Here is a 27,184-nt window from a genome sequence, read left to right as displayed (position 1 = left end):
TCATCGTCGCTGTCAAACCTCTTGGCGATCTGCCTGCAGATCTCTACATAATATGACCTGCAGCTTTTTTTGAATTCCCAAAACTTCAGCAGAAAGTTCAGATGATTGCTAGAATTTTTGGCTTCAGCTTCCGACTGTATCAAATTAAAACCGGTGTCTGGCCCCAGGTTAAATTCGCTAAGAGGAAGAACTACATTCTAGAGTCTTTGATCCTCCAGGGAAACTTTCAAAACTTCCTATTGTGCAGCCCTTTTTATCACACTGGGTTTCACAAAGCACTTCAATTTACAGTCTTCCGGAAAGCACTGGGATGGCTGAGAGTTTGTCCTCTTTTAAAAATAGGTTAAAGAATTTCTTAATGAATAAGGATGGGTGAGGGGGGGGGGGCTGTATTCGGTCTTCTATCTTGTGTAAGTATTGGTTCGCGGTTCCCTTGAGGTTTATTTCTCATCTATTTATATGATTGTATTTTTTTTTTCAATATATATGTAGTAAGTGAGTAAAATAGTGAGTCCTGCCACAAAACAAATATGTATAGATTTTCACGTGGTAGGTCTGTTTGATATGATTTGTTTGTGAATATTGATATTTTATAAAAATGAATTTTCTCCCTCTCTCAAGGTAAATGTAGCTTTGGTGCTACTCAGAATACTCTGAACGTTAATTGCTCTGCTCTGAAACTCCAAATAGAGCACATTGATCTTCTTCAGCGTGAAAGACTGAAATTACAGATATGCTTTGCAGAATGGATCGTTCATGAGACGGTATTTCGGCTTTGCCTTCTCCGACTAGCCCCATCAGTGTCATGGTTGTTAGATTGATCACCCAGGAACAGAACCAAGGCAGTTCACTGTTCTAAAATTCGGTTAACCTCTGCTTCAACAGACAGCAATCGTGTTGTACTGATGGAAAGCAGCCTATGTTTGGTAATATTTGTAAACTCTTGAAACTGTTTATACTCCTTAGCCCGTTTGGACAAAAACCAATATAGTTGATTATGTCTCTAATAAAGTCTTCAACCCTTTGAGATAAGAGTTCACGCTTCAGGTTTACAAAGCTTCACGCAATATACTGATGGTGATGAAGAGGTGGGAGGGACTGAAACTGTAAACACAGAATAAAAAGCATCAATTCAGACACATAAAAATGTTCAAATTTTGTTCAACAGAATGAAACTCGGCACAAAAAAAATTTAATATTTTTTCATATTTCTGGTAAATTTACTAAGAAACTTACTAAATTTAAAATTTTTTTCGAAAATTTACTAATTTTGACCTCGATTTACTAAATTTACTAACTCGGGTCCGTTTTTACGAAATTTAGTAAGATTTTACTAAGCGTGGCAATCATGGGAGTGACTTGATCCATACCGCCGCAATTAGTGTCAACAATCTTAAGGTGGAGACCAAGAGAACCTTCCTTAACTGTTCAGGAAGAGGTTATAGATTTTGTAGGCACCGAGGAAAAGTTCAGATTGTTTTTTTTTCTGATCGTTTGTTGGAGCACTTAAATAGCCAACAACCTTGTTGAAATACCGAATTTGGATGAACGTTCGTCTAGGCATAAAATTGGATGTAAAAGTGTCGACCACTTTTCACAGGGTGGTTTGGTTACCAGAAAATAGTTGCCACATTTGCTACTATACCCATGTTTGCATTGCGTGTCTGGATGCGCCTATGTCATATCATCTGTTAGGTTGGAATTTCTTCCGTCTTCATGGAAACTACCGGAAGGGTTATGTTTTTGTTTTTTTTATGCTATTATTATTTTTTTATCCTGTTTTCGAAGATTTTCATATGTTTGCTAAGGTTGATTTGTGATTCGTTCCAGCCATTGATCTTGAGAGGATAATCATTATAATATATAAAGTTCTTATAAGGATGGTAATCTCTTGGTAGAAAAAACAAATTGTTTTATGTCGGAAGCTCATCATAACAAATAATTGTTCGAGTAAAAACAATGCTAGAATCATTTGAAGTTTTGTCTTGACAGCAGTTTCTTGTTTGTCAGGCACCAAAAAATACCAATAGCAGTAAACTGCAGTCTCCTCAGACAGTAAATTACTGTGTAATATACGGAGCTGCGCAAAGCAACAGAAGAATCGATGCATTCGAGGTTCTTGAGTGCTTCATCGGTGCCAAGACAGCATCCAATAAGGAGATGGCAAGAAAAAGCCGTCACTTACAGACAAGGCTTACAAGGCGGATTGTCACTCGCAATCCATTTCCAGTAAAATATTTTCTCCCAGTAAGATACTGTAGGAGTGATAAGGCAACTGTTGCCCTTTTGAATTCGCTTCTTGTAGTTGCAAATCGACAACTTTTTGACCGGATATCAAAAAGAAGTGTTCGGCTCACAACAATGCTAGAATCATTTGAAGTTTTGTCTTGACAGCCGTTTCTTGTTTGTCAGGCACCAAAATATCATTAAGCTGCAAACTACTCAGACAGTAAATTACTGTGTAATAAACGGAGCTGCACAAAGCAACAGAAGGGTCGATGCATTCGAGGTTCTTGAGTGCTTCATCGGTGCCAAGACAGCATCCCGTAAGGAGATGGCAAGAAAAAGCCGTCAAGTACAGACAAGGCTTACAAGGCGGTGTATCACTCGCAATCCCTTTCTAGTAGAATATTTTCTCCCGATAAGATACTGTAGGAGTTGTGAGGCAACTGTTGCCCTTTTTAATTCACTTCTTGCAGGTGCTAACGGACAACTGTTGTTCGACTCAGTCAAGTCTGCGAGAAGTGTTTTGAATAATCAGGACAGTAGTTTACTGACCGGAGAAAATTCGCAGCGGGTTGTTGTTTCTCCCTCTCTGACTGTCAAGACCGACCCCCATGAAACAAAAATAGTCTAGTAACAGACTTATGAAGGAGTCATAAAAATAGACCCTTCAAGGTGGCTATTGCTTCTGTACTGTGCAAACCTACTCCTACCCTCAACCAATCAGAAGTAGCTCCACACTTTTTAGAGACAAGAAATATTCCGCTTCCCGTAACTCCAACGAATCGATGTTGTCAGCCGAAGCAATGACATTTGTTGTTTTAAAATTCGAGTTACAAGCGACAGCAGTAGGGTTATTTGAAGGAAAACGAAAGAAAAGAGAAAAGACAGAGAAAAGAGTAAAAGAGAAAAAATTGAAAAATATTTGAAAATCCTACTGATTATTCTCCTATAATAAAAATCGAAGCTTGATGATACGCGTGCGGCGGTAGCCGCACGGTCAAAAATTTTTTTGGGAGTATTTAGTAAAACAGATGTGATTTGGTAAATTTTTCCTCTCAGATTTAGTAAATTCCTTCAGGCCAGGGTGGCAACACTGGTCACTCCTCTCACAATTTCATTTTCTCTGCGCACCATCTGTTTCATGTGCATTATTTTTCCGTCTACAGTTTCCACACAACAGCTACAGTTTCCGTCTTCAGCCTAATCCGAAGCTTTGGTTTCATGTTTGACAAAACTGAGAACTACTGTTCTGACTCAGCAGACGAATGGAAGAGACAGAAAAGACGCAACATAAATTCACAAAGATAATCAAACATCGTTTCCCCCTTACCATCTTTCACCGAACGCAAATTTCTTAGGGACATACCCGTTTCGATTATGTCACTAAGTCTATTTGTCACAAAGTCTTTCCTAGACTCTACTTCTAACCACTGCACATCAAAGATGTCTCTTTTCTCCTTTATATACCTATCAGCATTTCCCAAAAAATATGGAAATCAAACTATGAGTGGTACGAGTGTTCTGACTGAACTGCTTAAAGCAATGGCAGGATCGTTGCACTCAAGATTCTTGAGCGTTTCATCATCGCTGTTGAGCCTCTTGGCGATCTGCCTTACATTGCACTACATAATATGACTTGCACTTTTTTCAGAATTCCCCAAGCTTCAGCGGAAAGTTTGCATGATTGCTAGATTTTTTGGCGTCAGCCTCCGACTGTAACAAATGAAACCTGGGGTTTGACCCGAGGTTATATTTGCTCAGAGGAAGAAGTACAAACTGGAGTGTGTGATCCTCCAGGAAAATTTTCAAAACTTCCTCTTGTGCAGCCCTTTTTATCACACTAGGCTTCACAAAGCATTTCAATAGTGAGGCAAATGTAACTCTGGTGCTACTCAGATTACTGTGAACGTGAATTGTTCTGCTCTGAAAATCCAGATTGAGCTCATTGATTTTCTTCAGCATGAAAGCCAGAACATACACGATATGCTTTGCAAAAGGGATCGTTCATGAAACGATAAATCGGCCTTGCCTGCTCCCGACTAGCCCTATCAGTGTAAGGATTTTTAGATGGATCACCCAGGAACAGATCCGATGTATTCTGCTGTTCGAAATTCTGTTAGCCGCTGCTTCAAGAGACAGCCATCGTATTGCACTGATGGACAACCGCCTGTGTTCGGAAATATTTGTTAGCTCTTGAAACTGTTCATACTCCTTGATCCGTTTTGGACTAAAACCAATATAGTTGACTTGGCCTCTAAAAAAGTCTTCTACACTTTCAGGTAAAAGTTCACGCTTCAAGTTTTCAAAGCTTCACGCGATATACTGATAAGATAAGATATAAGATATTTATTTCAAAAAATGACTATCACAAGCCCCGAAGGGTCGAATTCACATTTCGGGGTCATATAATAAAAAAAAACATAGAAATAGCACAACAACTAAAAAACTGGCTAAACAATGCCAAAAACAACAATATCAGAAAGGCAAAGCCATTCATTAGTCTAAAAAACAAAAAGTGTCAAAAGTAAGAAAGTTAAAAAGGCACAAATTAAAACAAAACCAAAAAAGAAATGGAGATAAAAATAATGTTAAAAAGGTTTAAAAGAGAGTACGTAAAAAGAGGAGGGAATGGAAGAGCCAAACGGACACTAGCATGGGTATCACCAGTAAAAAAAAACAAAAAAAAACTATTGGTTTCTTTGATCAGTAATCAAGGGGACCAAGGTTTTTTCATATCTGGAGGCTAAACAACGGATCGGGGACAAGATAGAGAGGGGTTCAGGTACAGTATGTCGCAGGCGGTGCCTGGATGGGGAGTGTCTTTTGGGGAAAATATTTTCCGTGCGAGGGTTTATTATTGCATTTCTTGCAAAACGGAGGCACAGTGTTCCTCTCCTGTGCTCAAGAGTTTCCAGCTTGGCCTTTTTTAGAAGGAGTGAATATGGTACCAAAGTTTCTTTAAAAATTATTCTTAGGGCTCTTTTTTGAATAGATTCAATTTTATCTGATTCATCACAGGAGATGCCAGGATGCCAAACTGGACAAGCATATTCAAGATGCGGGCGGACAAAGGAAGCATAAATCCTTAAAGAATGGGATGGGGGGATGTTAAATTTATTCAAGAGCTTAAGGAGAGACATGGACGCATTTGCTTTACCGGCAATATCTTTCACGTGGATATCCCACTATAAATTAGAGGAAATTCTAACCCCCAGTAATTTAAGGGAAGACATAGAAATATCTGGGGGGATAGTGTCAAGGAAGGCGGAAATAGATTTCAAGAAATTTATCGTCATTATATTTGATTGAGTGGAATTTACTTTCATATTTAGGTTCTTAGCTTCATCCGAAATGTGGGATAGAATTTCAAGGGGGTAAGTTTTAATGTTCCTATAATGTATTTCGAGGATCGACAAGTCATCAACGTATTTCCACCTTTGGGGGAAGTCCTTACCAATATCGTTATTCATTACTAGAAATAAAAGTGGTCCCAATAAGGTTCCTTGAGGAATTCCACAATATATAGGGAGGGGGTTAGAGAAAATATTTTTTTTTATTTAACAACTTGGAATCAATTTGAAAGAAACGATATAACAATATTTACTAACAGAGGATCAAGTTTAAAGTTAACCAGTAGTGAACGAATTAGGGTGGTGTGGTCAACCAGGTCGAAAGCTTTTTGGAAATCAACTAAGACAAGGTTCAGCCAGACATTTGGTTTATCAAGGTTACTTACTATGGTATGCATTAAGTGCACAAGGTAATGGGTGGTGGAAGTTTTCTTTAAGTTACCAAACTGCCGGGTGTCAATACCCGGACAAATTTTATCCTTAAGCCAGTCACAGAGGAAACCTTCATAAAGTTTGGAAAAAACAGAAGTGAGCGTAATGGGGCGAATGTTGGTGGAAGTTAGACTGGCACATCTTTTAGGGAAAGGTGTTACAAAACCTTGTTTCCAGCAGCATGGGAGTTTGCAAAATTTTGTGATGTGGTTGAAAAAACTTGATAAATGCTCGGCAATTTCGTCCAAAAAAGCTTAAATGAAGCCAACTGGAATTTTCAAGGGACAAATGCAGGATTTTCTTGGCTTTAGAATTTTATTTCTTACATCAGAGGGAGAAATAAAGGGGAAGGAAGTATTGGGTGGAATAGTTGGACTTGAGCCAGTGAAAGGGGGGAGACTTTACACGATGGAAGCAAGGTACAAGTTCAGATCGTTGGCAGTCTTATTAGGGGGTTCAGGGAGATGAAAATGAATTTCGGAAGGACTTTTTCCGTATATTTCTTTAATTTTTCTGTACCATTGCTTGGGCTTGTTAGAATATAGATCTTTGACTTTATTATTATAATAATTAGAAGCTGCTTTTCTTAATTTTTTCTTTAGGAATTTCCTTAGACTATTAGCCTCAGTAATGCGACCTGCTTTGAAAAAATGGATTTTTTTTCTTTGAACATTTGAAGGTGGGAAGGACTGAAACTGAAGCCATAGAATAAAAAATATCAATTTAGACAGAGAAAAATGTTCAAATTTTGTTCAAGAGAATGATATTTGGCACAAAAATAATTTAACATATTTTTTTTCCATTTCTGGTAAGTTTACTAAAAAACTTATTAAGTTAAAAAAATGTGTTTACTAACTCGGGTCCGGTTTTACTAAATTTAGTAAAACTTTATTTAGTGTGGCAACCATGCTTAAACCTCCTTATCCATGTTTTTCAACTTTCAGTTTTGTGCCAAACTTATAAGCCATGATTGGTTGGCCTTGTAGAGCCAGGTTGAAGACAGAATGCTCCATGTGAACGGAGAAACTTTGAACCTAGGCGTGACGGTAAAAATTTCGCAGCTCATATTGTTGACATACGAATAAAGTGAACATACCAGTCCACGCCAATTTTATGCTCTTTATGAATATAATAATAATTTTTGTCAGAAATGAATTTAACCCCCACCCCTATATATACTAATTCATGATATATATTTGCAAATTAGGGGGAGGGGGTCAAGTTTAAACTTACCTCTCATTTGCATCAGAAATTAACTTTAGTGAATAATATGAACTGCGAAATATTTACCAGCTCGACTACGACTACGCGTAAGCCCCGTGTGTATGGCCAACAGTTTCCTCAATCCCTCTTTTCGGTCATGAAATCACTGTCAAGTATTTCCAATGGCAACCTTCATTATAATAGCGTTGATTTTGAAATTTGTAACATGCTCCAAGATGAAAAGCTTCCTAGAGATTGGTTTAAAATCATGGCTATTTAAGCCGCTTGCAAGTATAGGTTAGAATATGTTTTAACTAATTTTTTTGTTCTTGTGGGAATAAACCTAGAATTCGGGATATTGAGAAGGAAGCATGTTAAGAAAATAATTTTTACTTCATAACAGGCTATGCAGAGAAATTGTAGCCTAGTTAACAAATTCTGAAAGTAATTTCACAATAATTAGGTAAAATTCTACTTTTGGCTATCTTGGAAAGGGGTTAAGTTAGGAAAAATGAAACTTTTAGGGATGGGTCTAGAGGCTAAAGTATTTTCTGGGAAGGTAGCCTATTTTGAAGTAGGCTACCTACCTCCACTCCTTCTCACTCTAGAGGTTCCTGGGTAAATATTTACCAAATCATATTATTGAGTAACAACTAAAGTGAATAGGCCTATACCATTTGATGCTTTTTTTATGCTGATTACAAATATAATAGGCCTAGGGTAAGACACCCAGTAGTCAGCCACCTGCCTATTCTCGGAGAGAATGTAACTAACAGGGAACCTACCTCTAGGCTAATGTGCTTAGAAAGTTTTTATGCACAGCTGGTTTCCCTGGTCACTAAGCAGTCCATACAGATAGCCTATCTAATACAAATTTAATACAAACAAACAATTTAATACAATTTAATACAAATTTAGTACAAACAAACAAGGTAGGTTTCCTGTTAGTTACATTCTGTCCAAGAATAGGCAGGTGGCTGACTACTGGGTGTCTTACCCTAGGCTAATCATTTCTATCAGAAATGAATTTTAGCCCCCCCCCTATATATGCCAATTTGTGGTATATATTTTGGTAAAGTTCTACAAAATCATAATATTGAGTAAGGAATAAAATGAATATACCATTCGATGCCTTTTTATATGCTGATTACGAATATAACAAGCATTTCTATTGGAAATGAATTTCAGCCCCCCCCTTATATAGGCTATACTTAACCCAACCTAACCAAACCCTGAATTGGCCTATATAGCGGGGGGCGGGGCTGAAATTCATTACTGATAGAAATGCTTATTATATTTGTAATCAGCACAAAAAAAGGCATCGAATGGTTTATTCACTTTAGTCCTAACTCAATAATATGATTTGGTAGAACATTACCTATATTTCTACATTTGGGGGGGGGGGGGTGGGGTCTCAAATTTTATTTCTGATGTAAATGGTAGGTAAGTTTAAACTTTACCCCACCCCCCTAATGTAGAAATATATACTCTGAATTGGCATATATAGGGGGGGGGGGGCTAAAAATCATTTCCGATAGAAATGATTATTATATTCATAATCAGAATAAAAAAAAGGCATTGAATGGTATATTCACTTTGGTTGTTACTCAATAATATGATTTGGTAAATATTTACCAGTTCCTGACCTTTGATGACCTTTAAAAATTAGTGTGTTATAATAGTGAATAATTTTCCCCCAGTCCAACTCTAATGGGCAAATATATAGCTCAAGTTATGTGTACCCCATGCATTTTGCCCTCCATCAATCTTGTTTCTACATCTGCACCTATAAATTGAATCAATGCTGACAAAACTGCACATATCTTGATTAACAGAGCATTCAGATTGCTGAGAAACATGGTAAATTTTTACCAAATCATATTATTGACTTACAAATAAAGTGAATATACCACTTTATGCCCTTTTTTATGCTCTTTCCAAATATAATAATCCTTTTTGTCGGAAATGGATTTTACCCCACCCTTATATATACCAATTCAGGGTATATATTTGCACATTAGGGGTGTGAGGTGAAATTTTAATCTTACCTCTCATTTACATCAGAAATAAAATTTACCCCCACCCTTCTAATGTGTAAATATATACCCTGAATTGGTATAAATAGGGATGGGGGCAAAATTCATTTCCAACAAAAATGATTATTATATTTGGAAAGAGCATAAAAAAGGCATCAAGTGGTATGTTTACTTTATTTGTAAGTCAATAATATGATTTGGTAAAAAAATTACCCAATTCTAAGCCCTTTAAAGACAATGATACCTTTTTCTTTCATTTTAAATATGGCTAATTTGCTTGTACTAGTATCAGTAAATATTCAGCAGTTTGGTAAATTTGCAGGTGGCACAATAATTTAGCTAGGATGAAAGGGAAAATCTCATTTGATGCCTTTCTTTATGCTCTTTCATAATACAATAATTGCTTCTGTTGCAAATTGCATCTGCAATTGTAACTCTTAAAGGGGTCCCAAAGGTATTAGATTTTGTAAACACACAAAGACGCTCTAAACACTAGTTAAATTATTGAAAAGTCGTTAAAAACCAATAATTAGTTTACTAATAAGCTATTGAAAAAAAACACGGTTCAAAAATACTCATGCATAGCAATTTATATTTCATTTATTAGGGAACTCAATTCAAACCATTTTCCTACCATTTCAAGTTTTTCAAACACTGTCAAAAATAATAGCACTGAATTTTGCAATTCAAAACTTTGCTGTTGACAATTCAGGGTAAATTCCAATTCAGGGTATATATTTGCACATTAGGAGGGTAGAGCAGGGTGTAAAGTTAAAGGTAAATTTGTAGTGGGCTATATAATTTAGCTAGGATGAAAGTGAAAATATCATTTGATGCTTTTTTTTATGCCCTTTCATAATTCATATAAAATACCTTTGGGGCCCCTTTAAGGACTCAAGATAGAATTTGTAACCGAAGCAACTATTGTATTATTAAAGAGCATAAAAAAGGCATCAAATCACATTTTCACTTTCATCCTAGCTAAATTATTGTGCCGCCAGCTAATTTACCAGCAGTTCTTATTATTGACCTACAAAAAAAGTGAGCATACCACTAGACATCATTTTTTATGATCTAGGCCAAGGCTGTACCCTGGTTTTTTTTTTGGGGGGGGGGAGAATGTACTCAAAGATGTTTTTTCTTTTGGGGGGGAGAATGTACTCAAAGATTTTTTTTTGGGTGGGGTGGGTTACTCAAATATCTTGGGGGGGGGGCTACAAAAAAAATCTCAAAAACGCATAAATTTGTTAATATCCATCTTTATTATATTTTTACAAGTCAGACAAACATTTTTTTTGGCGGGGGAGGGGGGTTAAATACCCCCTAGTCCCCCCCTGGGTACAGCCTTGCTCTAGGCTATCTGAATATAATAATTTTTGTTCTTGCAAATTCAGTTTTAAGCTTTTTGGGACCCTTAAAATTGATAATTATTTTCTGTTTTTTTTTTGTTTTTTTTTTGTATAAAAAGGGCTAAAACATAGGTTTCAAACTTACTATTTATTGTAAAATCCATTTTGTTAAAGTTATATAATTTGCAAGCATTGTTTTGTCACAATTAAGCTAGATAAAAAATTCAAAATGATTTCTCCATTTTTCTATCCTCCATGTTTCTTCTGTTGGCTTTGATATTTTTCAACATTAATTAAAAAAAAAATCTGCAAAATAAGTTTTTCAAAAAAGGAAAGAACTCCATTAAACCAAAAATGAACAAAATAGAATCAAATAATCTACCAAGCACACAACTACCACAAAGTAGTATCAATAAATAAATGAAACCTAAAGCAAACAGAAATTAAAATAAATAACAGAGTCAAACTCAAAACAAGCAGAAATTAATATGAGTATGGTTCTAAGGCCCTATGATTTCTAAGAGCCAGAATATAATTTGTGGTTTACTGAAAAAAAAAATCTGCATTGTCAGTTTAATATACATAATGCTGAAATTTATTCCTCAAAATCTTAATTACTTTTTGATTTCTTAAAGGTACAAAAATGAAAACTTTTAAAAAAAATTTTTTCCATAAAATACAAATTACACTCTAACTTTCCGAAATCTTGGGGTTTTAAACCCGATTCTAAACCCCCAGTTTCGATTTTAATCGTTTTAATATTGACTCTGTTATTTATTTTATTTTCTGTTTGTTTCGATTTTCATTTATTTATCGATACTGATTTTAGGGAGTTTTATGCTTGGTAGATTATTGGATTCTATTTCTGTTCATTTTTGGTTTAATGGAGTTTCTTACTTTTATTTGAAAAACTTATTTTGTGGAAAATGTTTTTTATAAATTAATTCCTGTTTGTTTTATATTGACATAGTCTTTTTCAGGGAGAAAGACTGAGCCTCTTCTAAAGTTAAACAACCATCCCTTCCATAAAAACCTTAAATACCCCCTGGGCATAGCTTACAACCCTTGCCCCTAATCTTTGGGGTCTGTTTCAACAACAAAAGCCTTGTTATATGATATTTAGATTATTTTGAATAAAATGGCTATCTCAAAATTTCTATTAGATGCATTTTGGAACAATACAACATGTGTGTGTGTTGAGGGGGGGGAAGCGTGTAGCTGCCCTCCAATCACTTTGACTCTTAAAAAGAGCACTATAGCATCTGTTTACCAATCCAATGATCCCCCTCCAAAGTTTATATGACCATGCTTTTTATAAAAACCTTATATGTCCTTAGGGCATAACTTACAACCCTTGCCCTGAGGGCAAGGGGGATTTTTTATCCTCAAAAACATATTTTCCAGACTTTTCTGATATGCTGAATAAAATAGCTATCTCAAAATTTTGATTGTAAGTATTTGGTGAAATGATGGGCATGGGGGGGGGAGGGGGCATTTGCTGTCTGATTACTTTTGACTAATAAAAAAGGCACTAGTCCTCTCTATTTCCAATTGAGTGAGCCCTTTTTGAAGCTTCTAGGACAAAATTTTCTGTAAAAACCTTATATTCCTCAAGAGTGTAACTTTTGACCCTTGTCCTAAGGGCTATGGGGGAAGGGTTGTCATCCTCAAAGCATAATTTCCAGACCTTTCAATTATGTTGAACAAAATGGCCATATCAAAATTTTGATTGGAAATGTTAGGGGAAATAATGGGCATGGAGGGGGTATTTGCCCTCCAATTGCTTTTGACTATTAATAAGGGCACTAGCCATCTCAATTCTCAATTGAATGAGCTCTTTTTGAAGTTTCCATGACAACAGATTCTATAAAATCCTTATATGCCCCCAGGCATAACTTATAACCTAAGCCCCGAGGGCTGTGGGGGAGGGGTTGTTATGCTCAAAAACGTAATTTCTGGACCCTTTGACTAAGTTCAACACAATGGTTATATCAAAATGTTGATCAGAAGTGTTTAGAGGAAATGATGGACATAAGGAGCATTTGCCCTCCAATCTCTTTTGACTATTAATAAGGGCACTAGCCCTCTCAATTCTCAATTGAATGAGCCCTTTTTGAAGTTTCTACAACAATGTTTTCTATACAAAAAAACCTTAAATGTCCCCAGGGTGTAACTTACAACCCTTGCCCTGAGGTCTGGGGAGATTTTTTAATGGGAGAATTTTTTTTTTCAAAATGGCCATATCAAAATGTTGATTGGAAATGTTTGGGGAAATGATGGGCATGGGGGAGCATTTTCCCTCCAATTGCTTTTGACTATTAATAAGGGCACTAGCCATCTCAATTGAATGAGCTCTTATTGAAGTTTTGATGACAACATATTACCTTATATGCCCCCAGGGCATAACTTATAACCTTAGCCCTGAGGGCTGTGGGGGAGGGGTTGTCATGCTCAAAAACGTAATTTATGGACCCTTTGACTAAGTTCAACAAAATGGCTATATCAAAATGTTGATCAGAAGTGTTTGAGGAAATGATGGACATGGGGGGGGGGGCATTTGCCCTCCCATCACTTTTGACTATTAATAAGGGCACTAGCCCTCTCAATTCCCAATTAAATAAGCCCTTTTTGAAGTTTCCACAAGAAAACTTTCTATAAAAACCTTGTATGCCCCCAGGGCATAAGTTACAACCCTTGCCCCGAGGGCTGGGGGATTTTTTATCCTCAAAATATAATTTTCAGACCTTCTTATACGCTGAACAAAATAGCTATCTCAAAATTTTGATTGTAAGTGTTTGAGGAAATGATGGGCAGGGGGGGGGGGGCGGCATTTGCTCTCTGATCACTTTTGACTAAAAAGGCACTAGTCCTCTCAATTTCCAACAAATGAGTCCTTTTTGAAGCTTCTAGAACAAAACTTTCTGTAAAAACCTTATATGCCCCAAGGGTATAACTTAGGACCCTTGTCCTGATGCCTATTGGGGGGAGGGTCGTCATCCTCAAAGACATAATTTCCAGACCTTTCAATTATGTTGAACAAAATGGCCATATCAAAACGTTTGGGGAAATGATGGGCATAGGAGGGGGGGTACTTACCCTCCGATTGCTTTTGACTATTAATAAGGGCACTAGCCATCTCAATTCCCAATTGAATGAGCCCTTTTTGAAGTTTCTATGACAAATGTATTCTATAAAAACCTTATATGACCCTGGGGCTGTAGGGGAGGAGTTGTCATACTCAAAAACATAATTTCTGGACCCTTCAACTTCATTCAACAAAATGGCTGTATCAAAATGTTAATCAGAAGTGTTTGGGGAAATAATGGGTGTGGGGGGGCATTTGCCCTCCAATTGCTTTTGATTATTAATAAGGGCACTATCCCTCTCAATTCCCTATTGAATGAGCCTTTTTGAAGTTTCTACAACAATGCTCTCTATAAAAACCTTATATGCCCCCAGGGCATAACTTAAAACCTTTGCCCTGGGGGCTCTGGGGGGTTTGTCATCCTCAATGACATAATTTCCAGGACTTCAATTATGTTGAACAAAATGGCTATCTCAAAAGTTTGATTGGATGTGTTTTGGGAATTGGTGGGCATAAGAGGGGGGTTAGTTGCCCTCCAATAACTTTTGACGATTAAAAAGGGCACTAGCGCTTTGAATTTCTAATTGAAAGATCCCTTTTTGAAGTTTCTACATCAATGCTTTCAATAAAAACCTTATATGCCCCCAGGGAATAAATTTCAACCCTTGCCCTGAGGACTGTAGGGGGAGTGTCCTCCTCAAAGACATAATTTCTAGATCTTTCAACCACTTTGAACAAAATGACTATCTCAAAAGTTTGATTTGATGTGTTTGGTGAAATGGTGGGCATGGAAGGGGTGTTAGTTGCCTTCCAATCACTTTTGACTGTTAAAAAGGGCACAAGACATTCCAATTTCCAATCAAATGAGCATTTTTGAAGTTTCTATGACAACTCCTTCAATATAAAGTGCTTTGGCCTAAGATAAAAAAACAAAACAATACATTGTACCACCTTTGTTCTTTACTTAGGCAGGGCTATTGTGCTGCCTATGATATAGGTGAAACAACAGTATTTAAGCAGGGACAAGCTTACGATTCATACATAAGGAAACATGATAAGAAATGATTCTTACTTCACAATTCTTCTTCTTCTTTCAAAAAACAGCACCTGGAATCTATATTAGACTCCTTTTGGCCTCTAGGAGGTTTCATCTAAATACCCAATTAATACAACGATAATTAACACAACCAACAGATAAACAAAACAGTTTTTTTTTTTGACATCACAATCAATATATTTTTTCTTTTTCTTTTTTTTTCTTTCTTCCTCCAATTCTTAAGGAATATAACACTCTTGGTTTTCATATAACAAAAGAAATTCATATAACAGAAAAAAAAGTAAAATAAGAAACAATGGAATTGGATGGCTTGTGGGAAGTACAAGTTCTCGAGCTGCCACAATCCCAGCAATTTAAGGCCTGGAGGCCAGCTAGTACCTATTCGGCTCTTGCCACTAACTCTCTTCTGCACTCACTCTGCTTTCTTCAAACAATATTAGTATCCACAAGAAAATCAATTATGCTTTTGTACAAGTATCTTTCATCTGATGCATTATAATTGGCTTTAAATAGCTCATCAATATCTGTATTCGTCTTCAGTCTTTCAAATGTACGTTTGATATTTGCTGCCTGGTTAGCTGTGCTGTAGCATTAAATAATTATACGTTGTAAAGTCTCAGGCACTTTTAAACAAAATCTTCAGTATGGGTCATCCCTTTTATTCCATTCATATTCTTCCTTTCTTAAAATCAGAAAGTTACTCTTTATTCTGAAATAAAGAACATTAGTTTTCTAAAATGGGAAGATCAGAATAGGAGGTAAGAACCGTTTTTGAGGTATTCTATGTCGGGTTATGTCACATAGAGTGAAAGACCTGGCGTTGATAGAAATGGGTGTATCCACTGAAAAATTTGCCAACAAATCAGCAATATCATTATAGTATATACCCTGATGACTTGGAACGTGCTGAAACTGGATGATAATATTTCTCTGTTTAAGGTCAAAGAGAAGGTTCCCAAGGTAATGCAGATCTGAGTCCGGTGCCGATTTGTGCAGTTTAGAAATCAATTGTAAAGCTGACTTTGAGTCTGAAAAGACAACGCACTTTTTTGATAGTGGAGGTTTTGCTATAACTACCTTAAGTGCCTCGATTATAGGTTTAATCTCAGCAGTCAGGATGGATGCTCCATTTGGCAGCCTTGTACAAATATTCAAAGAGTAGTTTGGGATTGTTGCAGCTGAAGCAGCTTTGGACCCTTTTGCAAAACCATCTGTGTAGATTTGTAGGAAATCAGGATAATCATTTAAGACTGTCTGAAAACTACCATAATCTGAGTGGGGAGAAAACTTGACTTCTTATCCATTATAAGCTCAGTGCATACATGATTAGGATTAAACTTCCATTTTGGAGGCTGAAGATGTGAAATGCAACTCACTGCATCCTTATTCCTGTTGGAAAGTAGTTCAGTGAAAAGAATCCAAGAGCAGATATACCAGCTATCATTCTGTGGTAAAGCTTTCTAATTTAGTTAATTATTAATTTAGTAAAAATATATAAGACGAAAAAAAGAAGATTTGAAATACCACTTTTTATTAACATAAGGAACATATCCTGCTAAGTTCTGTTTAACGGGAAATTGAGAAATTACCACTTCCTAGCGATTACGTGGGAAGGTGTGGTTGATAAAAATGTATAAAAGATACATTTTATCGGAAGGGGGAATCTTATACAAACTTTATGCCGGACTGACCTCTGGTCTGTTGTTTTTAGAAATACCTTGTAATTTTGTCTTATCATTGTAAGTGTCTAAGTATCTATTTATATATTATTGTTGTTTTTGAGCCTTGTGGTCTACTTGGGACAGCCAGTCCCAGTAGACAGAATATATCCGATTATATTATATGTTAAATGAATAAAAGTATTGTAGTTTATACAACCTCTCTATGATCTACCTTTAGCCTCTCGAATATACCCAGTCGGTACGCCTCATTAGTTCGGTCATAGCCTAAGGCACGCTACCAAAGTTTAACTACCTTAGGGCCAGAGTTTATCTTCCCTATAAAGGGAGAATAAAGGCATCTACGATTACATCACCCCAAATACCATAAATAAACACTTCACAACAACTGGTGGTCGCTGGAAAGACTGGGCCGAGATGACTAAATAAGGTTGCAAAAAAAAAAAAAAAATCGAAATGACCGTATTAGAAGGGAAAAGTAAATGTACTTCGCTTTTAACGGCGCTCGAATTAGCAAAATTTCGAGCAGCTTTGCTCGAACTTTGGCTATTAGAAATAGATTTGTATCCCCCCAAAGAGTTGGGTACAATAGTAAAAATGGAGAAAAGACTCAATCAAGAATTGTAAAATGAAAAAAATAGTATTCAGTATTTTTAAACTAGAAGTAAGTGTATTGTTAGAAATTTTATTAGTATTAGTAATAACAGCAGTGTAGTAGTGCCGTATATACCTAAATAATAAAGCATTTTTACGTCAAATTGAAAGTACAATATAAAAAACTAAAACGTAAATAAAAAAAAAATATTTAGCTGGACTAATGAGACGCTGGTAGAAATAGAAGAATTTTAGATATAATAGTAGCAAATAGGGTCCTAATTCAGCCTTACTACAGGTACAGGCTATGGCTTATTGTTCAAGGATAACACTGCTACAATTTAGCAAAGGAAGCACATAAATTGTGGTCCGAACAATTATAGGTTAGAAGCTGCCATATCCGAGTGTTTTAGGAGTAGAGATGCTTCGAAAATATGGCATATTACGACGTAATAAGCAAGAAAATTACCTTTGTTAAAGCTAACAAATACTAGGTTAGTTATGTAGTTTCACAAGCAAAGGGAAGGAAAAGATATATAAATATATATAATTAAAGTACTTGTGGAAAGGGATGGAAAAAAATGAGAAAAGTAATGTTATAAGTAAGAAAGCAAATGTGGAAGCTTAGCAAAAGTTGCCAAAGGAAGCAAAAAAAAGAGTTGTTACCCAGCTCTGATGGGAACTCTGCATAAGGCGAGAAATTCGGTGAAAGAAAGCGTTAATCACAGCAAATGGAGGCATGGGGATATGTCTTAAAAGGGTCTTCTTTACTTACACTGAAGACCTTCATCTGAACAATGCTGGTAGAAAAAGTTCAAATTCTGAATTAGCCGCACAAAATGCGTCCGAAGAAATTTCTTATTTTAATTTTAAGCAATGTGGATGTAAAGCCACCAGTGTATGAAAAATGTTATGCTTGTTTACATAGAATATAAGCCACATTAGGACAAACAGAGAAGGCAATGCATCCTTTTGGGATAGCTAATATTGGTAACTCTGATCCGCTCTTACGGTTACTCAATGACGAATCATCCTCAAGTCGAGTCTGATTATAAATCAGTAAAGTTTAGTCGAATATCATATAGAGTGTATATCAGATAAAACACGGTCTGACAGTAGATTTCAAATAGAGGGAAGCCACTAGTCTCTTATATTCAAATTAGTCTACAAGTAGATTGTATCCAGGAGCTAAATAGAAATAATATTACGGGAAACAATTACACAGGACGTTACAGTTTATATTGCTAAAATTAACTTTCAAATTCCTAACTTTATACGGGTTAGGGTAAACTTAATAAACACTATATATTTAGAATCAGCATTAAAACGCAATTCTTTTGATATGTATATTTAAAAGAAATTGGGGGTTGTGAAAAAAAACAAAAACAAAGGAGGCTTGACTATTGAAATGGGGTCATTGTAAGCTAGCAAATTTGGAGTTGAGCTCAACCACTGCTGGCCCCTTATTGTTAAGTACATGCAATTGATCTACTAACCTTTGACTCTTTGAGGTGACACTTTCAGCGAATTAAAAAAAAAAGTTTTTTTTGAAGAATGTTAAAATTATTATAATGGGAAAAACAGCAAGAGTTTACATTAAGTGTGCACTACATGTACAAGCTAGCTGTAATCTTATTATAATTAGTTAGAGTCTAAGAGAATATTTTTTTTTATTAGTTACAAATGGTAAAAAGAAAAAAAGAAATTTTAAAGTCGCGCTATAAAGGTTTAAGCCAAACTTAGAATAAGCTTAGAAAACAAAACGAGTGCTAGGTAAAGGAAATGAAAAGCGATATAAAAAAAATAAATTATAACTTAAAAAAAAAAAACTTACCAGGAGGTAAAAGCCAACGATAAAACCCATTAAAAGTCAGCCAAAAATTAACCCCATCGTCATAAGAAAACCACAGTAGTTCAAGATAATAATTTTAACACTAGCGATGTTTTGGATCTGAGAAAATATCCTGGCTGATGGGAATACTAGTTCAAATCATTGGTATTCACCTGCGCCAACCCAATCACACAAATCGCAATCTGCTGAACCCTAACACATACTAAACAGTATCCACTTTTTCGTCGAAAATGAAATACAGCTTTACGCATAAAAAGAAAACTCGCAGTAATGAACTCTGAACAGAATTCATTCTTGTAATTCTCCCTGATTCAAGCTTATCAATAAACCACAGATAAGGAGCACCGAATTCAAAGTTATTTAGCCTTGCAACGGAAGTATTGTCTCTCTTTCTTCGGCAAATAAAATAGTAATTAAAGCTGGGATAAAATGGGTAACCTGTATATCGTAAAAGTTGCATTTTAAGAAAGAAATGGGAACTAGCAAATGCAAGGAAAAACTTAATTAAAAGTGTTCAAAAAAAATTATATGAAAAACTACAGTACTTTTCTAACACCAAAAACTTTCGGAAGAAAAAAAAATTTAAATATTTTCAAAAAAATAAAGGTTGCAAAAATTAGACACAAACCACCATCCCCCCCACCTCTTAGAAATATAATATATAAAGAATTTGATCATAAAGGGCAATCAGCATATAAACTTGTTAAGGTTATTGAAAAAGAACATGGAATATATAAATATAGGCTTTAAAAAAAAGACATATTTTACTGAAGCGGGAAAAGACTTGAAAAAAACCTTAGGCTGCATTGAAATAACAAAAAAAAAAGAAAAAAAGAGAGGAAAAGGTTCAAGTTGAAAATATAGCCCAGCAAAATTAAAAGGAAAAAAAACTGAATGGAATCAGTTAAACTCTGTTATACGCACTTATTGAACTTGCCGAATGAACTAGTATGAAAATTGTACTAAATAAGTACAAATAAGTAGCATTAATACTACGGTGCCACCGTTACATTGGTTAACGTGGGCCGAGATTAATAGAAATATTGGAGAAATGCTCAAAGAGTCAAGAAAAAAAATTTTGCTCTCTTATGTGGAAGTTGTTTTCAGAAAAATGACTATCATGACATAGAAAATTGAAAGTAAGGCACATAATAGTCTTAAGAACTTGAAGTTGAAACCTAAGACAAGACCACTAAAAGTGGGGAGGTTAAAGTGCAAATAGTCATTGTCACTTGTATGTCAAAAACAGAATGACTGTGTGCCACGAAGGCCAGGTATTTTCGGCAGAAGGGCCACTTTTTCTGAAAAAAAGAATAGCCCAAGAGGAAATTGTAGCCACAAATTATTAAATAATTAATTATTTTGTGTGCAGATTCATAATAGTCTTTTTAGCTGTAGCCATGACAATAGGACCTGGAAACGTTATAAGGAGCTACCAGAAGGCAGTCATGGTAAGCGAACCTTCAGAGTACAGGCAAAGTCATTTGATAATGGCATTACAGGTATAAGGTGAACAGCAAATTTTTTTTTAGCTTATCAGATATAAACTGTAAATAAAAGCCTTAAACCAAAAAGAAATTAATGCTGAAAAAAGAGAGATTGCAGACAAAAACGTTATAAAATTGTCTAAAGTACCTAGAAATTCGAAAAGAATTGAAAAGCTTAAAAGTCTGAATAGACAAACAGGCTTATAAGATAATGACAGTTAATAACACCAATGGGTTCAAAATAGAACTAAAGTCTTAAAATAAAATGTATATAGTTGTATATGAGAAAAGTTATATAGTTGTAACAAATATAATTGAGAAAATATCTACTGTTGTAAATACTAGTCTGTACCGTGTTTTGTTTTTTAAAAATGCTTAAGTTTTAACTAAGAGTATAATAACATATCTAGTTTTACGACTTTAATAATTGTGTAAGTTATTACACAATGCTTATTTATATATATGCTTTTTTAATTTATTTTAAATTTCAAATAGTGATTTAATTTTATATTTAAATGTTTTACTTTTAATAAAAGTATTAATAATTTTTTTTTTTGTTAAATAATCTGTTTAGTATTAAGTTTGAAAGAATAATCCAGCAAGGAACATAATGTTTCGATTTAAACGGGTTATTATTTTTGGAGTAATTAAAAAGTGGAGAAAGTAATTAAAAGTAATTAACTTTCGAAGGCATTGATATATACGAAAATTGAGTGTTTCATTCTACTATATATGTAAAAATATATGCTTTATATGTATACTAGTGTGGATATTTATTTTAGATACAGCAGTAGCTATTTTTTTTTGGAAATCAAAATTTTGGTAGCACCTTTTCGGATCCAGTTTCGCTTCAATCATATTTTAACACATTTTTGGAAAGAAATAAATTTTGAAGACACTTCAAATAATCCTGGTACTATCATCTCATACTCGATCAACTGATATTTTGCAAACTATAGTAGTAATACAGGCTTTACTACAAGTTCGTCAGAAAGTGAGATAAGAATCAGAACTTAATTTAGGCCTAGAAAATGTGCTACATAGCCCAATGGCTTATATTATTGAAATGTGTGAAAATGCTTTATTCTGGAAATATTTATGAAAATTTAAAAATCAAAATGTTATTTATAATTTACCAAAGACCTTTCTAAAACGAAATATAAACGTAAATATCAACCACATCACACAGATAAATTAAATTATTAATGGGACTTAAATTTAAACTCAAATAATTCATAAACTTGTCTAATATAACTTGAAATCTAATTTTAGCAAAACCATTAATATTATGTTTAAGCCGCTTCGGGTCAAGTTAAAACAGAAGATGCATATGAAGAAGGATAAAAGAGTAATTTTCAGTCCTAGAGACAGAAAAAAAAGAAAGAAACAAGGATGAATTTCAAATTGAAATCCTTCGACAAAAAAGAACATGGCCTATACTGGACCAGAAACATAACCCTAGCGAAACCCATTCAGCGTAGATGTACATAATGGCCCAAAGATGGCAGAAAAAAAACTGTACACCAAATTAAGTTGTTTTAAAAGTAAAATATTGAGAATTAGCATCATTCTTCTTTAAATTGGGAGTATTGTGGTAAAGCTTTCCAATTTAGTTAATTATTAATTTAGTAAAAATATATAAGACGCAAAAAAGAAGATTTGAAATACCACTTTTTATTAACATAAGGAACATATCCTACTAAATTCTGTTTAACGGAAAATTGAGAAATTACCACTTCCTAGCGATTACCTGGGAAGGTGTGGTTGATAAAAATGTATAAAAGATACATTTTATCGGAAGGGGAAATCTGATACTAACTTTATGCCGGACTGACCTCTGGTCTGTTGTTTTTAGAAATACCTTGGAATTTTGTCTTATCATTGTAAGTGTTTAAGTATCTATTTATATATTATCGTTTTTTGTGAGACTTGTGGTCTACTTGGGACAGCCAGTCCTAGTAGACAGAATATATCCGATTATATTATATGTTAAATGAATTAAAGTATTGTATTTTAGACAACCTCTCTACAATCTACCTCTAGCTTTTCAAATATACCCAGTCGGAGTACTTCAGTAGTTCGGTCACAGCCTAGGGCACGCTATCAAAGTTAAATTACCTTAGGGCCAGATTTTATCTCACCTATAAAGAGAGAATAAAGGCATCTACTACTACAACCCCCAATTACCATAAAATACACTTCACAACAACTCATTGAACAATTATTACTAAAGGTTTTTGAAAAAAACCCAATGCAATTGACCAATTGCTTGGATTTTTGTGTAATACTTGATTACCAGCATGTTCCTCGTTTCTTGCACTGACGGCATACCAGTTAGTGCCCGGACCTTATGACTTAGGGTATGGTTGTGAAAACCAAAAGCTATTTTTATTGCCATGTTTTGGAGAGTTTCCAATTCTGTTAAACTTGTTTTGCAACATCCTCTTGTATGCTTCAATACCATACTCAATCTTTGACTGGATTAGATTAACCTTTTGTAAAAAGTTTTTAGTTTTACTCGGTTATTTATTTTAATTTCTGTTTGTTTTGGGTCTCATTTATTTATTGAAGCTAATTTTAGGTAGTTGTATGCTTGGTAGATTATTGGATTCTATTTTTGTTCATTTTTGGTTTAATGGAGTTCTTTACTTTTATTTGAAAAACTTGTTTTGTGGAAAATGTTTTTTTTAAATTAATTTCTGTTTGTTTTTATATTGACATAGTATTTTTCAAGGAGAAAGACTGAGCCTCTTCTAAAGTTAAACACCCATCCCTTCCATAAGAACCTTAAATATCCCCTGGGCATAGCTTACAACCCTTGCCCATAATCTCTGGGGTTTGTTCCAACAAACCCCAAGGTTTTTGAAAAAACCCCATGCAATTGACCAATTGCTTGGATTTTTGTGTAATACTTGATTACCAGAATGTTCCTCCTTTCTTGCACTGACGGCATACCAGTTAGTGCCCGCACTTTGTGACTTAGGGTATGGTTGTGAAAACCAAAAGCTATTTTTATTGCCATGTTTTGGAGAGTTTCCAATTCTGCTAAACTTGTTTTGCAACATCCTCTTGTATGCTTCAATACCATACTCAATCTTTGACCGGATAAACCTTTTGTAAAAATCTAGCAGAACAGTTGGTGAGCTGGCCCATTAAGTAGTAGCTAAACGTTTTAAAAGAATAAGCCTGTTCATGCAAGACTTAACAAAATCAATACGGTCATAATATGCAGCATAATCCTAGTTATTGCATTTTGCATGGGGAGAGCATTTATCTTCCCTTCTTTCACTGTTGTATAATTTTTTTAAACAGATTTCTGAAAAATAAACATGGATTCAACTGCATTTTCCCATGTTCAAATATTCTATCTAGGCACTGAAAAACCATCAGTGCCATCTAATAATTTTTCCCAATAATACATTAATAGACAATTACTGATAAATTAGGTTAAGTTAGGTTAGGTTGGATTAGATGGCTTTTGGGCATTTGTTTATAAACAATTTTCAAGACATAGAGAATAGACACAAATGTATTTTAATATCCAAGAAATATACAAGAAAATTATTATTCCTAAGGGTCCTAAAAGGACTTAAATTGAATTTGTGAGAAAAGCAATTATTATCTTCAGAAAGAGCATACAAAATGGCATCTATTGGTATGTTCACTTTATTTGTAGGTCAGTAATATGAACTGCTCAGTATTTACCTTAGTAAAAATCTTGTTAAAACTAGTTTACCTGTAAATTGAATCAACAGTGACAAAATTGAGAATCAGTAAATGCACAGGAAAAATATTATATAGTTTATTGAGTATTTGGTATTTAAGCAAAGTTATCATAGGTATTTGGGCAAAGTTATTAAGGATAGGTTAGGTTAAAATTGAATTTGCAACTGTATGTCATATTTAGATTCAGGTATTTAGATCATCTGATTTTAAAGGTAAGTTTGTTTCTTACATATTTGAATACTCAGTTAATCAAGATATTTACCAGCAAAATTTAGAAATGGAAAACACATAGAAATGTAAAATTCAGGCTATATATTTGCACATGAGGGGAAGGGGAATTGGGGTAAAGTCTAGTAAAATTACTTTCAATATTTGCTAATTACAATTTTCTTGTTTAACTACCAGTTAATATGGTATTGTGTACTATATGTAAGCCTATGCATTCCAATGTAGTAAACTTATTGGAGAGGGGGTAACTTTGGGGTTTAAAATTATAGTTGGCTTAGAATTATTATTAAGTTTTATAATTATATATTTTATCATCCAAAATTGTGTATAGTTTGATACACAATCATGCTCTATGCGCTGCCAAGTATGCTAGTGTACCCATATGAAGAGTATGTCTTGGAACTGAGAAGCATGGTTGGTCAGGTAACCCTGACCTTGTTGATTCTTGTGCTAAATCAAAATTCTGGTTTTGTGTCAGGAAGGAGTGTGGTACCTAATTTTGCATGGAAACTGCTTAAAAGAGATAATTCAAAAGCCTATAATACTTTCAAAATTACCAGTGACCAGTGGTATGGTTACTTTAAAAGTGAATTTTTTGAGCCTGATCCATCATTGTCAAATCAAAATGAAAGGGAGCTTGATGGTTGCTTAAGCCAATCAATTGATGAGATCAGTTTTATTGTTACTCAATCTGCAGTTACTGAGTGCATTTCCAAGCTACAAAAGAAAACCTTATGGTGTCGATGGCCTCTGTGCAAAGCATCTAAGATGTGGGTCCCCTCTCCTGATGGAGCATCTGACCGTACTTTTTCAGATGATATTCTGTTGTGGTATAGTTCCTGATTTGTTCAGTACTGGAGTAATAACCGTGGTATTAAAAAGGGGAAAGCCCTTGTGTCAGTGTTCTTCTTTTAGGCCAATTATGGTGTCACTGGTTTTGTGCAAAGTTTTTCAATTATTAACGAGATATCTGATAAGTGTTATACACCAGATAACCAGTTCAGCTTCAAGAAAGGAGTAGGCCGCAACCATGCTCACCATTTGATTGCTAATTTACTTCTAATTGCTCAAGAAAATAATGAGGTATTATATTTTGCTCGAATAGACGTATCTAGAGCTTTTGACATGGGTATACATCCACATATCTTATTGACTGCTTATAAGCATGGAGTTAATAATTCTGTCATCAGATCGATACGTGATATGGATAAAAAGCTAAATGCCAGAGTTAAGGTCACCATCTCATCTGGTATAGTGGAACTCATTTCCAGTAGAAAAAGGTATTAGACAGGGTGCTGTTACTTCTCTGCCCCTGTTTAATAATACTGTAATTGTGCCACAACAGAACATTCTAACCCTATGAATATTTAATGGTATTGATGTTTTGCTAGCTAACTATGCTGATGAAATACTTGATATTAGTAGAACAGCCTTTGGAATTGAAAATTTTGGGATTCTTGATGTTCAATCACTGTTCAGATTGCCTGACAAATGTTCAGTTAGGTGAACATGTTATTAAAGCACAAGATACACTGATGTATCTTGGTGTACCGATTGGGTCAAATCTTTGCGCCATGCATCAACTTTTGAAAGATTTTTTTTTGCCAGAAAAGCTAGGAATGCATAGGGTTTACTAGTTGCATTAAAGTTTAAATTTAACTGCTGTATCTTAGGTAGCGTTTATAATGCATTTGCTGTTCCGCATCTACTTGCCCTTGCACCATTTTGGTCTCTTCTTACTGCTTCAGATATTAAGGATATATGGAAGTGTTTCTAAAAGCATGCACAATATTTGCTATAGCTGCCTCTCTAGACAAACAACAGCTCCATATCCTCGCGGTATGGAGTTTCTGGTCCAGTGTTTGCAGTGCATAAAAGAAATGAGAGATATTGGAGGCAGATTATTGGTGAAAGCACCTCTGAAGCTGTCTAATGTTGATAATGTGTTTGTTCTTACATATAATTGACCTTATTTGTATTTTTTTCCTGTCAGTTCTTCCTTGTTTTGGTTTTGTTTGTATTTGTTGGAATTTATTTGTTTCCTTCCATTTTCTTTCTTTATACTCCATCAGTGTTGTATTTTACATTTATGGTGGGCAATAAATTTATACCTACATATATAGTATTATTTTGGTTAATGTAGTCATTTTGAAACAGCACTGATTATTACAACAAACTTTGATAGCCTGAATATTTTTGATTTATTGCAGTATAATGCAATACAAACATTAAAGTTAGGTAAAGGCACCAATGGTTTGACAGCGCAATTTTGGAACCACTGTCAAAATTTTCCTTCAAAACAGGATAACTCTGCTTAGCGGTGACTTAGAACACCATCTTTATATTTTAAAGCCGTCTTTATATTTTGGCAATGCAAAACGTGGACACTATATCCAATACACTCAAGACTGAAATGAATATTTAATTCAATCAGTTTCTTTTTTTCAACACAAAAAGAGCTCCCGACAATGTTTTAGGTAAGTAATGTTAGAACTGTCATTACTTGGTTATTTTTTTGCAAAAAAAATTGGGATCAGCACCAATGCATCAAGATACATCTGATCTTCTCTAAAATGTAGCCCCATTGGCTTTTCTTGATAAAATTAATTTGAAATGGCAGCTAATGTTATATTGATGAAACTATGTTCCAAGTGTCGGAAATTCATGTCTGATGTAGTGGAATACCAGACCAACTAAAAATGTTCTTTGAGCCAAATTCAAATTTAAATATTGGCTTCTATTATGAGATTCATTTCTTTTGAGAATATGTGTAAGTAATCTTGTCAAAATTTTTGACAGACAGCAACACGCCAGGTCAAAATATAGGTGACTCTGTTGAAACTTCACTGAACATGTAAAACAGACGAGAAACAATTGGTG

The 27,184-nt window shown here is 34.8% G+C and overlaps 1 protein-coding gene across 1 annotated transcript in view; it reads left to right on the top strand.

Annotated features, from left to right (window-relative positions):
• Nucleotides 1-7,434: 7,434 nt before the first annotated feature.
• LOC148955200 (putative ATP-dependent RNA helicase DDX49) overlaps nt 7,435-27,184 on the top strand; it is a 28,378-nt gene continuing 8,628 nt past the window's right edge. Inside the window, exon 1 of the mRNA XM_089108097.1 lies at nt 7,435-7,508. Coding sequence (XP_088964223.1) covers nt 7,448-7,508 — 61 coding nt within the window. The 5' untranslated portion in view covers nt 7,435-7,447. The remainder of the gene's footprint in view (nt 7,509-27,184) is intronic.

This window comes from Artemia sp. Qi Xiang Cuo, chromosome 2 (assembly GCF_049724085.1).
Source record: "Artemia sp. Qi Xiang Cuo chromosome 2, ASM4972408v1, whole genome shotgun sequence".
Classification (NCBI taxonomy): Eukaryota; Metazoa; Arthropoda; class Branchiopoda; order Anostraca; family Artemiidae; genus Artemia; species Artemia sp. Qi Xiang Cuo.
Note: the sequence above shows the minus strand (reverse complement) of the source record. Positions and strands in the feature narration are given on the sequence as shown.